The 16,409-nt window shown below is 51.3% G+C and overlaps 5 protein-coding genes across 5 annotated transcripts; 4 read left to right on the forward strand and 1 right to left on the reverse strand.

The window, feature by feature from the left end:
• Positions 1–2,554: 2,554 nt before the first annotated feature.
• On the forward strand, positions 2,555–3,412 carry NCS54_00850200 (Hypothetical protein; the record flags this gene model as incomplete). Its single annotated transcript, XM_053153887.1, has 3 exons — positions 2,555–2,837; positions 2,898–3,069; positions 3,127–3,412. 3 exons carry the CDS (start codon positions 2,555–2,557, stop codon positions 3,410–3,412), a joined length of 741 nt encoding a protein of 246 aa, XP_053009862.1.
• Positions 3,413–6,923: 3,511 nt separating this feature from the next.
• On the reverse strand, positions 6,924–10,111 carry NCS54_00850300 (Mur-ligase-M domain-containing protein; the record flags this gene model as incomplete). Its single annotated transcript, XM_053153888.1, has 8 exons — positions 6,924–7,125; positions 7,175–8,034; positions 8,082–8,307; positions 8,527–9,074; positions 9,130–9,712; positions 9,759–9,792; positions 9,848–10,001; positions 10,049–10,111. 8 exons carry the CDS (start codon positions 10,109–10,111, stop codon positions 6,924–6,926), a joined length of 2,670 nt encoding a protein of 889 aa, XP_053009863.1.
• A 1,096-nt stretch (positions 10,112–11,207) lies between these two features.
• NCS54_00850400 (PKS-ER domain-containing protein) lies at positions 11,208–12,248 on the forward strand (the record flags this gene model as incomplete). Its single annotated transcript, XM_053153889.1, has 1 exon — positions 11,208–12,248. The coding sequence occupies one exon, from the start codon at positions 11,208–11,210 to the stop codon at positions 12,246–12,248; it is 1,041 nt and encodes a 346-aa protein (XP_053009864.1).
• Positions 12,249–12,717: 469 nt separating this feature from the next.
• NCS54_00850500 (HNHc domain-containing protein) lies at positions 12,718–13,799 on the forward strand (the record flags this gene model as incomplete). Its single annotated transcript, XM_053153890.1, has 2 exons — positions 12,718–12,958; positions 13,024–13,799. 2 exons carry the CDS (start codon positions 12,718–12,720, stop codon positions 13,797–13,799), a joined length of 1,017 nt encoding a protein of 338 aa, XP_053009865.1.
• A 1,188-nt stretch (positions 13,800–14,987) lies between these two features.
• Positions 14,988–15,368, forward strand: NCS54_00850600 (Hypothetical protein; the record flags this gene model as incomplete). Its single annotated transcript, XM_053153891.1, has 1 exon — positions 14,988–15,368. The coding sequence occupies one exon, from the start codon at positions 14,988–14,990 to the stop codon at positions 15,366–15,368; it is 381 nt and encodes a 126-aa protein (XP_053009866.1).
• Between the last annotated feature and the right edge of the window lie 1,041 nt (positions 15,369–16,409).

Here is a 16,409-nt window from a genome sequence, read left to right on the forward strand (position 1 = left end):
CAACAGGTCAACTATATATATATATAAGACGTACTAAGACCACATTATATAAATGGACTTGAAGATAGTTGGTGCCATGCTCGGAGTGGCCATGATCGTCGCAGGTGAGGGAGGTGCTGGCAGTGCAAATTGCAGCAATACGGTTTACGACGAGCAGTGGGGGAAACAGCCTTACAGTGGCTGCGGCCCCTGTAATTTACTGGGATATTCATGTTGCAACGTAACGCATCTGTCGATAGCCGATGCGGCTGCGCCCCGCGAAGACCATCAGCAGAGTTACTTGCGCTGAATCAGGATAGGAATGCGAAGAGACATGGAATTCCAACATGCAAAACAACAGAAAATTGATCTTGGAAAGACATATAAAAATCAAAACAGTTCGAAATTGATTTTGATTTCGTAGGTGGAATTCAGGGGTATCTGGGACCTCGCCTACTTCAGCTCGCAGCTCGAATGGTGCTGAACGGCTTGGTCTCGCCCTGTCAAATCTGTTGCAGTCTTCTCTACCCTCCGTAAATTCTCAAAACTGTAGTATATGCTCAGAGAACCGTGTGTATAGATGTAGACAAGCTCTTCTTTTGGGCCTGACTCCCAAGCTTCCCTCATGCCGACCCTGAGATTCCTCAACTGGTGTCCCTTCTCACGCTTCTCTTTCGACGGAGGAGCAATGCTGACGATCTAGGCCAAGTAAATTTTATCGAATGTAGCCTTGGCATGTTGGAATGCTCGAAGGAGGAAGGGTACGGGATTGGTAACTGCATAGTCGTTAGCAGAGAATCAAAAGTGTGAGGTCGTGGTAATACTTGCTGCGTAAGCCCTGCTAGACTTCCCCATGAACTCAAATATACTTGTAGATACCAAGCAAGAAGATCAAGAAGATCAAAGCTGATTCGTGAAGATGCCCTTGATCTGCCCCTGAAATACCTGGTGATGGTTTGACTGCCCTCCGTCCACGTCGGCAATGGAAAGCGTCGAATGGTACCAGGATAGCCTTTGGACGCACGTTTCGAACCAGCTCGCAGAAGAAAGCCCACATACTCTTGTACTCCGAGGAAGCTACAGCTGCCATACTGGCCCTGACAGGTGTCCGGCGAGAACCCTGGCTGACGGGGAGCAAGTAGTATTTCGGGCTGGCACGGTGTATGGTGTACCAGAGGTCTTCGACCCCCTTTCCACCCACAACGGTTCCCAGAGCAAAGTAGGATATCTTGAGCAAGAAGTTGAAGACGGCCGAAGGATGCCACGGTCTGGCTCGAGGGAACTGGAATCTTCTCATGGTGTTAGCTTGAAAGAACTGCTTGGTAGTGTAAGTCAGTACTGCTGCTTCACAGTTCCTACTGATGGAATAGGGGAACTTACTCCTGATGTAAAGAAGTAGTTGAGAAGCTTTTATTTGAGATAATGCGATGATTGGGGGATCGGCTCTTCTTGGGAGAGCGCGAGGGAGAGAAACGTCGGTTTGGGAGAACAGCCAGCAGCACCAGAGGTTGTAGCGGAACGATTTTTACAAAGCGAAGACTGAATGCCAGTTAGCCAGAGACTTAAAGGAACAGTAGAGAGTATTTATATCTGCCAGTGAGCGACACTATACCTGGAAAGACTGCGCAGGCGATGTGCAAAGGCCGAGTTTCATGGTAGCGACCGTGAAGACCGGCAGGTTTCGCTGGACTCGGTCGGAAGCGCTGGAAATGACAGACAAGTATGTATATGTAGAGCTTGAAAGAATCCTTCCAAAGGAGTGAAGGGGCATCTGGGACAATATCGGGGTCGTGAGAGAGAGCTGGAGCGGACCGACGGGCGCAGCACTTGGCTGGGGACGAAGCGTTTGGATGCACCACGACTACCTTGCAACGCAGCTTGTTATATGGCATTCTCAGGCACGCAGAGAGATGAAGAGAACAAAGAACTGACTTCTGACGAGGTGTATTGGACTTGAGGACTCGAGGGGCGTAATATGTCGAACAACTTGGGCATGCACGAGGAAGTTAGGGGCCATGATACATCACCAGGGCTTCATTTAGAGGCTAGGTACTGCTCTGGCTGTCGGCATACGGGGAGCGCAGCTGCACGAGGCCACTGAATTCCCAATATCAAACCCCTGGACCTAACCGTCCGTAGTGGGCGAAGTCCCTGGAACTGTTCCAAAGAGGGACACGCTCGAGATTGGCGGATAAGTTCCCCATCCTGCCAGTGCCAGCTCGCAGTGTCAAGCGTTCCCACGCAGGCATATAGACCGTGCCGGCTCAGAAAAACAAAATCTCCCCGCTTCTTCTCTTCTTCCCCAAGAGAATCTTCCCACTCACCCTCACTTTTCCCTTCGCAACCGCACACTCTCTCCTTGTCGTCAAGACATTTCAAGCATTCTTCTCTTTCTTCAAAGCATTCTTTTCTTCTTCGAAGAGTTTGCCGCGAAGCGCAGCATTCCCTTGTACCCATCATCACAAAGCCCTTTGAGCATCTGCTACCACACACACACACAATCGCCTTTGACTTTTCCAAGTCGCTCGACTGTTTGTTTCTCTTCCCCTCAAGGTTCAAGAAACATCTCATCGCCATGGATCACACTGTCCAGAACGACGGCGGCAACGCCCTTGTCCCTTTCACTTATCCTCACCACGAGGATCTTGTCGACGCCCGCCGCAACGACGGTAGACCTTTCTTCCGCGGCATGGTCGTCGAGGGAACCGACGTCGAGGTTGTCAGCCTCGGGCCTGACCTCAAGGCCGACTTCGACTTTCGCCGCCAGTTCGCCAAGTTGTTCCTGGTTACTCACCTCTTGGCTTTCGAGACTTACGCTCGAGCCATGATTTCCGCCAGCCAGCCCGGTGTCTCTCGCAGTAAGCTACTCCCCCCCTTCCACCTGTTCCATGGCACATTGCTAAATATACTCTCTTTAGCTTTCTGGTACCTTGCTCGCTACATGGGTCGCGTCCAGGAGAGAATTTACATCGAGAAGTCCCTTGACGCCATTCGCCAGCTCGGTATCATGTCCCATATCATCAACGTTCTCGAGGTCCATTACAAGCGCACAAAGCCTGGTATTGATCGTTTCAACCTTGGCACTGGCATGTAAGTAAAAATCGTGCTTCTTTTCGTCTGGAATGGCTGTCCTAACTCCGACTACAGTGCTGTCGTTTGTTTCTCAGCCTTCTTTGCTTCTGATGGTTTCTTCGCCTGTCTCCTTCTGGGATTCGCTGTTCTGCACATGATCATCCTCTTCTATCCCATCGTGGTTCACCTGTTCCTGGGACTCATGCTCCGCGAGGCGAAGAAGATCGTCGACAAGGTTGTCCAGAATGCCAAGAAGGGTCGCGTCACCAAGGCCGACATTGAAGCTCTCGACGACTGGAAGTTCCGCTTCCTTAAGTATGTCGCCCCCGAGAAGTGCAACTTCATCAACATTGCCGTCTGAAGAACTCGTCCGAGTTCGAGTGTGATCCAAGTGGCCTGGACGCACGTAGAGGTTTCTGCGGGGAACACTCTTCACACGCCACTCACTTTTTGCACGATCATTTCACAGCAACTGACGAGATGATTCATTCAACGGAGGACGAAAAGGAATCGTCACTCAACAATCGGCTCAGCTGATGAGGGTGGGAACATGGTCACTGACTGCGGGTGATGGAGGCAGCAGCATGGAAAGGAATCTGACTCGAGGCCGGCCAAGGGCCACTGCGCCCAGGGCAGGATAGCTTTTTGTAACATCCACAGTACAGAATGAAATTTCGCTCTGTAAACCCTCTCGTCCCTGCTCGTGATGCCCTGTAGACGTGTTTCTCCATGTGCCGCCACGCGTAGTTTGAACTGTGGCAAATGATGCGAACAACACGCGTCTCCATGGAGACGCGATCACGACCACCTGACTTCTCTCCTGCTGTAGACCCGACGCAGCGTGCTGCTGGAAAATGGCTGCCTGCCGGAGGAAATCTTCCGGAGCTGGCTGGTGGGATTCTCAGGGTCAGCGAGCCGAGGGGGTTTGGGACTACGGCACTCGAATCCAGACCTTGAGGCAGGCCATGTCTTCTATGTAAAATATCTTCACGAAAATGCTGCCCATATGCTGTCTAATCTCTTTATATGCTCTTGAAGCTCACCAGACGCCTATCAAGTAAGCAATGTCCAAGTGCCAGCCCAAGAACGCGTCTAGCTCTGGTAGACCCCAAGGCAAATCCCCTCATTCCCAGGGACCTCTAAAGCTTCCAGCGTCGCCATGCATTGTAAAGGTAGCAGTAGATAGAAGAAACAGTTTTTGACCAGATTCTTCCCGCGATGTGGCTTCCCTAAGGTTTGGGCCTTCGAATCTGCGCTGCACGACTGTTATCCCTGTCGTTGTTTCCCGCTAAGGGACACCTACAACGAGAAAACATCTGAGGCCTGGTGGAAAAATCGGAAAACTGAGATGGTACTTGATCAATTCCCTCGGGGTCTTTGTAGAGTGACGGGACGTCGAAGAGGTCGTTCGGTGGAGGTAAGGGGTGGGCTCGAGGGAGAGGTCTTCACACGATTCTTGGTAATCTGAAGAGAATCAGAAATCAGTACCATCTTTTCAAAGCTCAAGAGAAAGATAAAGAGACCTGAATCGTAGGCCTGAGCCTTGGGGAATCTATAGCCGGCCCGAGCACTTCGGTGGACATCAGCCTCGCCCCCTGAAGGCGCTGTGAACCTGAGCCTTAAGGACATAGGGGATCACTAACACAGCCAGTAAGACTCAAAATGAACTTTTGATATGCATAGAGTGTTAGATTCAAGTGGTGGTGGTGCTTGGATGTTTTCGCAGCTACTCGCACAAGCACCATGACCAAGGCTCAGGGGGAGACGACCTGTAGAAGCTGGGCTGGGAAAAGTACTCTCCCTTCGACAACGAATATCAAGTAAATAAAATAAGAACGAAATGGCTGATCAAAAGACCAGCGAGCCCTAACAAAAATATCTTTGACTTGACCGGAGAGGCAGTGTGTGCTACCCTGGCCCTGACGAGGTGCGTGGGAAATCTTGAAGCTGAGTCATCAAAGGCCTCATTTGGGCTTCCTCGGTGCGGGTGGTTTGGCGAGGACCATCACTTTTGCTTCTAGCTGCCTCCCTTTGTTCTTTAGAAAGTGGATATTGTGATTTCTTCTTGTGCGACGACAGGACGAGAGGCCCTTGTAAACGACCTTGGGAAACCCTCTTCTCAAAGAGTCTATAACATGGCAGCCTGTCTGCCTCCATCGCATCTGCAGCTATAGAGTATTTTCTAACAGTCTCTAGTTTCCACTGGTCAATGAACCTTCGGAAACCTGGTCAACCTCCTCCACTAAAGCGAAACGATTCAGGGAGAGATCAAGACAAATTGACTGTCTGAGGAACTGCGCCAACATCACTGGTCACTCTATCTTGTAAGCCCTCCAATAGTCGAGGCCAACTCACTTCCCTCCTTTCTGATCTACTAACACGGCTCTCCAGGTATATTTGAAATTGGGGATACCTATACGCCGGCGAGAGATCCCCCCAAGCTCTTGTAGCCACCGCGAGAAATACCCCCGTCTCCAGACGCCCCCCACCAACGTTACTTCCCCTACGAAAAAAACAGAAAGGACGACGATGTCGTTCTTAATTTATCTTGAATCTCAGCATCATTGGAGTCTCTTCAAGCTTTGAAACAGGGCTGCAGGACGGTTGTGCTTGCCCATGCTGTCCTATCACGCGCTTTTGTTGACGAGGTGCTGTGTTACTGGTGCTGGAGAAGTCGGGAACACAACAAGAGAGACCGATGATGGTTTTTTTTTGCTTGGAGGCTCCCAAGAGGTCACCTTAGGTACATCAAGGGAATGGGCTTTGAGCGCCACGAGCCCTTCGAACTTTGAAAAAGTGATGGGATGCTGGGCGCCAAAGACATTCGGCCACCACAACACCGTTGACTGATTGCTTTGCTGACTTGGATTGGTGTTGTTATCTGATATTTCTCACCAACCTTAGTGCCTGGTGAAGGTGCTCCTTCGACGCCGTTATGTTTCCGCACACAAGCCGCACAGGTTTCTCATCGACGAGTTTCTGGACTACCCTGACTGGCCGCGAATGGCTCTCAGAAACTTTTCGAGGTCAGCCTGAGGGAGCATAGGGGCAGTTCTGCTTTAATACTTATATTTATGTTTTGACAAGCAAGTAAGCTATATGGGTTGGCCTTCGGGATGGCCGTTCCAGTAGCCCAATTCTACCCGTGAAGCAGCCATATCACTCATCAGATTGTCCGGTATTTGGGATGAATAACCCCTCACGACATGGATGACATGATGTGGAGGATCAAAAATGTTGATGTAGCTAATCTATCTTCAAGTGTAAAGTACCCAACCATCCATTCGATTTGACAGACCAACGGCTTCCTGTTAGCAACCCGACTGGACAGTCTCGCCTTGCCTGCTTATCGACGAACTTTTAGAAAACTAGACGGGGGGGCACTGCTGATGCATGGCATGTCTGTGGTCACATCATCATAATTCATGACCAGCAGGCTAAACGCCCCTAAAACAGGGAGAAATGGCAAAAAGCAATGCCTTGCCGTCAGCAAGACTCGAACTTGCGTTTTCAGTGCTTCAAGAGACCACAAACTGATGTACTAACCCCTATACGATGACGGCTTGTCCGGTGTTTGCTGAAGGGTGGTGTTCTATCAGAGACTATGTCCCATCTGTGCGAGCCTGCTCGGCGCCTCCTACACTAAAGCGCCACCATTGAGGCAAAACAATGCGGCACCGACAAGATGCTGACTTCCTGTGACAAGTGTGTGCATTCCTCCAGCTGATACCCCAAGGTTCCTGGCGGTGTCCAGGGCATAGTGGACGCTAGGCGTATAGAGGACACGGGAATCCTGGTGCAACCTCCTCCATGCTTCACCATACGCCCTATGGGATATAATTTCTAAGCCAGAAATAATGGCTATTTGTTAGTTAGAACGTAGTTTCGCAGGGAGGAGGCTCGTTCCGACCTGGAGTGGGTTCGACATCGAACTCCTGCCTTGGATCGTATAGAGTGAAGATGACGTGGTGAATCTGGACGCGATAGAGTTCGTTGGCCAAGCGCTTGAGCACTGATACTCCATTTCTCTGGTTCGAGACTTGACCAAAGATCAAGATACGCGTAGGAGCGGTTCTGTCTAGGGGTCAGCATGATACGGGCAGCAGCCATTGAGACACAGCACCTTTGAGCCGTGTTATCAATGAACCATTCAGCGGCTTTGACAACACTCATCTCATTGTGCGCACCGTCGAGGAACCAGTTGAACTTGTCCTCTACCACATGCTGGAACCGCCCCGGCCAAGAAAACTGACTTATGCCGTGCAGTTTATCCGAGGGCGACAATGGTCCAGCTTTCTTTTCCCGGAGAAAACGATCAGCAGCGGCAAGTGCAACAGAGCAGTTGGTACGCTGCACATCGGGCCTTAACTGTGGTACGTCTTCAGGGAAAGGAGAGTCCAACTCGACAAACTCAAGATTGACCCCTTTCTCTATCGAGCGGTGCAGCAGAATCTCAGCACCAGGGGTTTCTTGTAGAGACGAAAGAGCAGGGGATCCGGTTTTGAAGATGCCCGCCTTGTGCCAGGCAATAGTTTCAATTGTAGGGCCCAGCTGCTTTACGTGGTCCATCCCGAGTGGAGTGATGACAGACACGACGGGGTGCTCAATGACATTGGTAGCGTCGTACTCGCCTCCGTGGCGAGTCTCAACGATGGCTGCTTCGACGCCCTCTCTGATAAAGGTATGAAAAGACACTAGGGCGAGGAGCTGAAGATAACGAGGCAAGGGGCCTGAGCTTCTAGTCAGGGCATCCCACACCTTGAAGAAGTATCTTGCGAAAAGATCCCGGTCGATGGGTTGGAAATCGAGTCGAATTCTCTCCTCGGGGTGTATGAGGTGTGGCGATGTGTAGAGACCTGTTTTGCGTGGGAAGCCGGTTCTTTTCCCGTGGGCCCTGAGGAAGGATTCGATGAGGGCGCAGGTGCTGCCCTTTCCCTTGGTGCCGGCGACGTGGATGATATTGAGGCGGTCGATGTCAGCCGTCTTTGTGCTTGGTCAGTGTAGTCCCGGGTATTGCAAGCGAGTCATACCGAGTGACCGATAAGATGCAGCCATTCTTTCATTCCGGCGAGGCTTGGAGTTCCTCTCAGGTCGGGATTTTCATCCTTGCTTGGAATACCACCGAGTACTGGGACAGTGCCATCTGGTCTTGCGCTTGGTCTCTTTGGGCGGCGCCGAGTGTTGAGAATGGCGATGGCATTCTGATCGGGGTTAGATGTAGTTTGATAGAGAACTGCCTGGTTCACCTTGTAGTTCCTGTTTGTTGGTGGCAATGCGACGTCCCTTTCCATTGTGAATACTCGGCCAAACGGCGACAAAACCCCCCAATGTTTAAAGTACTCGAGAAACCAGCTTTTGTGGTTGCTGCATGACACACTAAGCGGAGACATCTTTCCAATTTGACGGGACTGGGTCGATTTCTAACTGGAGCCCCCAGCAGTGAGAGAGAACAAAGAACTGCACCCCTTTGCTTACACCTTGGCCTTCCAACCCTGATCTAGCTTCTTCGCTCTGATGCCCTTGGCAATAACAAAGGAACAGCTTCCAAGAATTAAGCAGCTCCCTGCAAAAGCCTGGGCCCCGACGTACTGCCCACCCTGCGCTTTGATGATGGCCCCTGCGATTGGCTGGCCCGTCAGCGTGGCGAAGCTCACAATCGTAAAGGCCATGCCTAGCCTGGTACCCTGTCTGCTCGGATCGGACGTCATGCTGCTCAGGCCAACGGGGAACATGCTTTGTACGCCTCCAGTCCATATCCCGTAGATGGCGGCCCATATGAATAGGCCGGTGGTGGACTTTATAGCTGCCCAGCAGTACATCATTACCCCGGTTACTAGAGCCAATGGGATCTGAACTGTGAGGCAGCCGTAGCGGTCTGCAATGTAATTTGGTATTACACGGCCGATGGCCCCGGTTCCGTTGAGGACCAGCAGGACGTCGAGGGATCGGGTGAAACTGACTCCTAGGACGTCTCGAGCATAAGCTGCGAGGTAGTAGAAGGCAAAGTATACTCCCCAGAAAGCCTTGATTTGTTAGTCAGCTCCTTGGACATTGAAGTTAAGTCGAGAGAGAACCCACCATGAAAGAGCCAAGCACGTAGAAGGAGTATTCAAGTTCCTTGAACGCAGACCATTCAACTAATGGCCCCGACCTACGGGGTGGAATCCGAGACTTGAGGAAGCAAGCTGCTACTCCTAGAGTTCCAAGCTGTACAAAGGCAATGGCACGGATAGCCCAAGGAAATCCAACTGAAGGGAGGAGCTGTCTCATGATACTCGGGTAGACCAAGCCCCCGGTGGCACTTCCAGCGGCAGCAACACCCATAGCCAGAGCACGCCGCTTCTCAAAGTATGTCGAGATAGTAGCCATCGAAGGACAGAAGATGAAGCCGTTTCCTAGACCCATGCATATTCCTTGAGCTAGGAAGAACTGCCAGTATGTCTTGCAGAAAGAGGTGGCGAAGCAACCGACGATGACGAGTAGGAAGCCCAGAGCGAAGAGCTGTCGAAAGTATCCCGCGTCTGTCATGCGGCCGGTAAAGGTTCCGACGAAGAAGAGGAAGAAGACTTCGAAAGATCCAATCCAGGATATGTCGGAGGGGGCGCGGTCGAGCATTTGGGCGTAGTATGGTTGGAAGACGCCGAACGAGTTGATAATGCCCCTGGTAGAAGTTAGATGGGTTTCACAGAGCCGAACGGTAGACTTGCCAACTATTCATGACAACGAAATGGCCGCTCACGACTTTCGGTCTGTCAGGATATGAGCTCCGTGATGCTGTGCATGAGTGTCAACTCACCGACCATCCAAGCTATCCATCCTCCGTCTGGCGCAGGGCCTGGGTCTTGGTATTGCTGTTCCACATCTTGCCGACCATTTGTCGGAGATGTAGTCTCTGCTTCGGTATACACAGCCTTTTCATCACGGTTGTTTCCGGGCAATGTCGTATCGACCTTGGTTGTGTCAGTTGCTGGACTCGTGGCTTGGTCAGGGCGCATACCTGTTGAGTTTCAGAGACGGAACGCAACGCCGATTGGCCACGCGAGGAAGTGATGTCATCCATTTCAACGCTCAACGGGGCAGAATGTCTGTTTTCAACGTGCTGGGACCTCTTCTGTGATGTGCAACGGACGCTTCGTTGCTGCAACAGAACCAAACATTGGATTCATAATCAAAGGGAAATGAAGGGTTGCGGGGATAAACATTTCCGTGTTTTGTACGGATACGGTATCGGCATCGAAGAGTGGAGAGGTCAGCGAACCCCGAGGGCCGAGTCAAATAGCCTGAACGGATACAGGCCGGATCGTCGGTGGTGGATCTGTTGGCCGTGGGGATACATCCATGAGTTACAAGGCTTTGGGGTCATTATTGTAACTATTCTCGATTTCAAACAAATAAGCACAATCAATCTATGCCAACAAAGCCACCAGTTTCACCTCGGGCCTTGGCATCGGGCAAGTTGAAACTGGGGGGCATCCGGGCTGGCTCAGACCTCGCCAAGATAGCTGAGTCAGCACTCTTGGCGATAACTCGGGACTCCCAACCGACATCCGTGGCATCAACCATTACCGTAACACTAACGGACAACTTCCCGAGGACAAACTGCACCATGTTAAATGACGCCTCCGCGGACAAAGAAAATCATCATAGGCAATCCGCCGCACCTACAAAGACCTTTGGGTCATTATGCCGTAAGTGTTGATATTGCATCAATCCGGCGAGCCATGATTGGCTGGACAATACGAGAGGACTAGCATCACGGGCGGGGTACGTAACTATCCCGACAGCCAATGTTCATTTGAATTTGTCAGGCCAGAGCCTAGCAAAGGCGCGCCCTGAGCTTGGCATTGTTTGGAATCATCTTTATTGCTGCGATAGTAGCATCCTCCTAGCACCTTGAGATGGCGGGCACACCATGGCTGACAGAAACCTACGCTGATGTGAGCTTCCTGATATGCCATGAACTCAAATGTCGGAAAGGTTTGTAATTCACCCGCAGCTGAAATGCTCGCCGTGGCATTGAAGGGCGATTGGTGACTGACAGTCCAGGACATCTATATAGGTATGCAGCACCCCTTACCTCTGGTTGACATTCACAACATACAACTATCAGTTACAGTCCATCACTAAACCAGCAACGGCGTCACACAATCCCCAAAATGTCGACCACCATGAAGGCCATCATCATCTCCGAGTTTGGTCCCGTCGAAAATCTCGTCATCAAGCAAGTTCCGAAGCCGTCTGCCAAAGAACCAGGCACAGCCCTCATCCGCATCAAGGCCTTTGGCATCAACCACGCCGAGATGCATATGCGTCGCGGAGAATGGGCTGAATCAGTTCCAATCAGCGGCATCGAATGCGTTGGAATCATCGAAGACTGTCCAGGCGGCGAGTTTGCCCCCGGAACACCTGTGGCAGCGCTCATGGGAGGACTTGGTCGCACGATTCCTGGTAGCTATGCAGAGTATACCGTTGCGAACACTTCCAATATCGTTGCTCTGGGAAACCCTGGTGAAAAGCTGCCCATCTCTTGGGCTGATGCTGCTGCCCTTCCCGAGAGCTATGCGACGGCCTGGACTTGCCTCTTCCGAAACCTGAACCTTCAACGAGGACAGCGGATCCTCATCAGAGGTGCCACATCTTCTTTTGGCAGGGCAGCTGTTAACCTGGCTGTCGAAGCGGGTGCCATCGTCACAGCTACAACCCGCAGTGAATCAAAGTTTGCGACACTCAAGGATCTCGGAGTGTCTGAATGTGTTGTCGAAGCACCCAACCTGAGCGAACGTCTTAGCAAGGACGGAGACTTCGACAAGTTCGACAGCGTGTTGGAACTGGTAGGCAACAGCACCGTCGTTGACTCACTGCGTCTTGTCCGCCGTGACGGTCGTCTCTGTCTAGCCGGATGGCTCGGAGGTCTTGACCCGATCAAGGGACCAGCAGGACCTGAGGAATCACGAGGCTTCAACCCACTCTTGCAAATGGCCAGCGGTGTTCACTTTAGCTTCTTTGGTAGTTTCGTGTTCGGAAATAAGGACTTTCCCGTCTCTGACGTGCCCCTGAGGAGCGTCCTGGAAAAGGTGGCGGAGGGCAAGATTGACGCCAAGCCTTGGAAGGTGTTTACTTTTGAAGACATTCGGGCTGCTCACCAGGCTATGGAGAGCGGACAGACAGGTGGGAAGATGGTGGTTGTAGTTGACTAGTTTCAGGGAGAAATACAAAATCCAAGCCTTTTGATTCCTACGCAGATCAGAGTCCGTGCCCCCAAGAAGTCGAAGATATGTAATATTTCCCGTCCAATTCATCGCCTTGAGAAAACTGCCTCCGAATCATACTCTCGCCCACCTGAACTTGAATCGCTGCCTAGGCCGTCACGAGGTTCCCAGCAAAGCCAGTACAGTTAGATGCGAATCCGAATGGCTCAACAATAGGGCCGAGCACTGATTTGAAAGCCTCTCAATGTCTCTAAGAAGGTTTTTTCGTTGCGTTTGCACAACCTTTAGTTACCCATTCAGGCCCGCCATCCTCTACGTTTGACTTGGGCTGATACAATGCCGACTTTTACCTTCGTAGGCATAAAATGCTTTTTTCCGCCATATCATGCTGAGCAGCTTCATTCTCATTTTTCCATCACATCATCCTATTCTCCCACACTTCCCAGTCTAAGACATCATGACTCGCTCTAATCACTTGCACCGCGCGAACCAACGACTCGAATATGCCAAAGAGATCGAGTCTAAGATCCGGACATGGAGCATGGGAGAATTTTTTCGACTGAGTACGGTGCATCTCGCCCTCTTTATGATGGCACCGATGTCGGTTTTCCAGCCAGGCCGGATCCTTTCGCCAGTGGACCAGACAGAGGAATTCCTGCATCTGGGTATGACAACATTCCCTCCGCTAATCCGACATTGTGAGTTATGGCCCTACTGGCTAAAAGCATTTGTATAGCATGGGCAGAAGCTAATGTGATACTAGTCTTGGAACAGTCCCTCATTTCCCAAAGCCGCAACGATGACCCTGTCAACCAGTCCGAGAAGAGCCTGTGCCTCCAGCGAGATGGGAATGTTTGCGTCTTCACCGGAGATCCCAACCCAAGAGTATGTCATATACTCCCTCTGTCGTGGGGCAACAGCAAGGCGGCCATGAAGAAAACTCTGTTGTTGCGTCCAGCGATCAACGTCATGATGGGAACCGACTGGATGCATCAACACGACAAGCACGTTGGCGATGCGGATAGAGTTTGGAATATGCTTTGCCTCAACGAGAAGCTTCATGAACTATGGGCACGTGGTTCCTGTGCTTTTAAGGGCATCAGAGTTCAGCATCTGAATCACCGCGCGTCTGTGGTTGTTCTTGACTTTCACTGGATGCCGAGACTAGAGAACACCAAGCCTATGGTGCATGTGAACCTTGAAGGGAGGCAAAACGACTGGACCAAGATGGCTAATGCCATGCATCAACTTCATGCCTCGAAGGTGCCAGCGGCAACTACGGAAGTTCAAACAGGGTTATCAATTCCATTGGGGAAGCGCATCGACATCCGAATGGCAAGGAGAGAAGCCGCCAAATTCAAAGCCATGCTCGACTTGCAATGGGCTTGCATCACGGCGGCAGCTCTCAGCGGCGTTGCATCGCCCAGGATGCTGCATGAGTACGAGCCATACTGGTGGAGATGTGACGAGCCGTACTGGTATAAATGTGAGGAGGGCATGAGGTTCAATGTCTTGTCGTGGCTTGACAAACTCGACTAGACATGGACAATGTGTACGAGATGGTATATGGCATGGGTTGCCTTTGAAGAGAAATGGCCTTATGAATTAGAAATTAGACTAAGCATACCATGACATCGCAGGACAAAGACGACATGCTTGTTATTTGCCCCGTTCCTTTAACCAGCTGCCGAGAGTTTGTGACTTTTGGATACGAGAAGGAATGAGATCACATGCGACAAAAAAATCCTCCTTGTAGACGAGACGTGCAGACGGGGCTCGTACGACGCTGCGAGGAATAAAATAGGAACCTGTACACCGTTCTGCTCCTGCATGAGGACACAGCCTCCCCCGTTCCCGGACGCCTCTGTCAAGTACATGAGAGCTGGCTTCCCAAACTGGAGCCCAAACAGTTCCAGTACTCGGGCTGCTTCGGTCTTCAGAGTCGAGAATCAGGCAGCCTCTGCCTGGGCCCAGCGCCAATCCACCTTGCCTGTAAATCGAGCCAGGGGCCTGGATAGTTCCTACTATAGTCTTCTCGGTTCACCTTTTCAACGCCTCTGCCTCAGGTGACGGTTGATGGGAGTAAAGGAACAGGTGCAGCTCCAGTTCCGTGGTGCGAAGAGGAAGTCGATTTGCCCTCGATTTCGAAGGGATCCTGTTACTGGCTTCCCGAGCACGTCGCATTTATACCCCCATGTCAACACATGACCCCAAGGAACGAGTAAGCCACCCAGGAATGATATTCCGAATCATTTCACGGAAGAGATCTATACGAGGTTGAGGCCTTAAACTGAGCTGACCCGAACCAGTTAACAAGCCAATTATATACTGATGGGATGTTGCAATCCTACGTCGCATCATTTCTCCTCTCGGACATCGAGGCTTCGGAGTTTTCTGATCTGGCCTAATACGGGGAGGTAGATCTAGGATCGGCATATTCCCTGCATGTCAGATGATTCGTGTGAATGAAAAGCAAGCCAAGAGCTGACAGGTCTGATGTAGCGCGTCATTCCCTATGGAATGGGGTGGCGGATATATCTGCGTCACTGGATTACTATAATTAGGTGAGAGCAATACGAGGTACTAGGAAGAGGCATATGCGGCGACCCGGAGGGATATATAAAGAGCGTCTTGGGGACCGCAGATTGATTTTGAACCAAGCAGACTCGACCTAGATAACCTTGACTAAACTACACTATAACACATCAAGACCATCACTTGATCATCATGCGCTTCACCAACTCCTTCTTCACAGCCGTCGCTGCCCTCGCATCCGCCGTCTCAGCCGGAAACATGGGCGTCGCCAACATCCTCGCCATCACAGGTCCATCCGGCGGGCAGCACACAGAAAAGACGGTCACCGTCCCCTTCGGCCAGCTCACGCACTACGAAATGACCATCAGCGAGCTCCGCCTCGAGAGCATCGCCGTAACACTCCCCGGCGGCGCCATCGAGCCCGACATCCAGGACATTACATGCCAGATGTACAAGGACGAGCATGGGTTGGATCCTGGAAGTAGGGAGTTTACTATTGATCGGCCGGCGCTTTTGAGTACGAATACTGTTCAGTTTGGATGGGTTCTGTGCTATGTTGAGGTTGAGAAATAGCAGGGTGGACTACGGTGTTGAGATGACGGGATCCTTGGGGATTACTTAGTTTCGTTCCACCAGCCTTTCTTACACTTGGGCAAACTTCTTGCCCATGATCATGATCTATATTTTATCCGCACATTCCGTTAACTGCTCGTCTTACTGTGAGCACAAACCAACAACGAGCTCCATCATGTGTTCTGCATCTCCCCTTCCCCTTCCTCAAAGTTACTCAATGGCCCGCACTTCTTGAACTTGAACCTTCAGGTGCTCCCTCCTTGAATAGTATCATGGGAGCCGGAATGACGAGTCTGATCACGTAACCAAGATCTGATCCCCTTCTTTCGATGCCATCACCCGGGCTCTCAACATCCATCAAAACCACAGCAAGTTATCCCCATTTGCTTCAGGTAGTATTCTGGCTCAATTACGTCACCTGCTAGCAACTATCTATCGGTGCATTTATCCCATCAAGGGCCGGGTTTTAACCATAACAGAGAACACAATATCAGCACATCATATCATCATATCCCAACGCTAATACAGTGGATCTGCCAGCAACAATTCGAAAACCAAGTGGACCGATCCTCACGCAAGGAAGAAACAATGCTCCCTCACTTCATCACGCACACTCCGCTGGTTGTTTTGAGAATGCACGGATAATCGCCATAACGCACCTTGCTTGACTTGAGTCTCTCCTCCGTCGACTTGCTCCATGGCATAGCCCCGATCTTGGTCTCGTGTCACTCAGCCCCATCGTCCTCGCCAAGTTTACGTGGCACATGAGCTTGAACCGAGGATAGTATGCCTTATACGTCATGGTACGAGAGCCTTCGCCTGTTGGTTCCTGACCGAGGACGCGAGGACGGTTATTGCTACAGAGCTCCGCCCCCGCAAAGCACTTCCTCGGGTGCCACCATACGGCTCAGCCTTTGCAGTGGAACGACCGCTTGGGATGTTCTAGTTGAAATAGGCTTATCGTTTCACAAAGAAGAGGCGCTGTCGAGTTGAGCGCTCTTGCCATTAGTCTCGCATCCTTGGGTGCGCTCGTCGCTCTGT

This window comes from Fusarium falciforme, chromosome 6 (assembly GCF_026873545.1).
Source record: "Fusarium falciforme chromosome 6, complete sequence".
NCBI lineage: Eukaryota > Fungi > Ascomycota > Sordariomycetes > Hypocreales > Nectriaceae > Fusarium > Fusarium falciforme.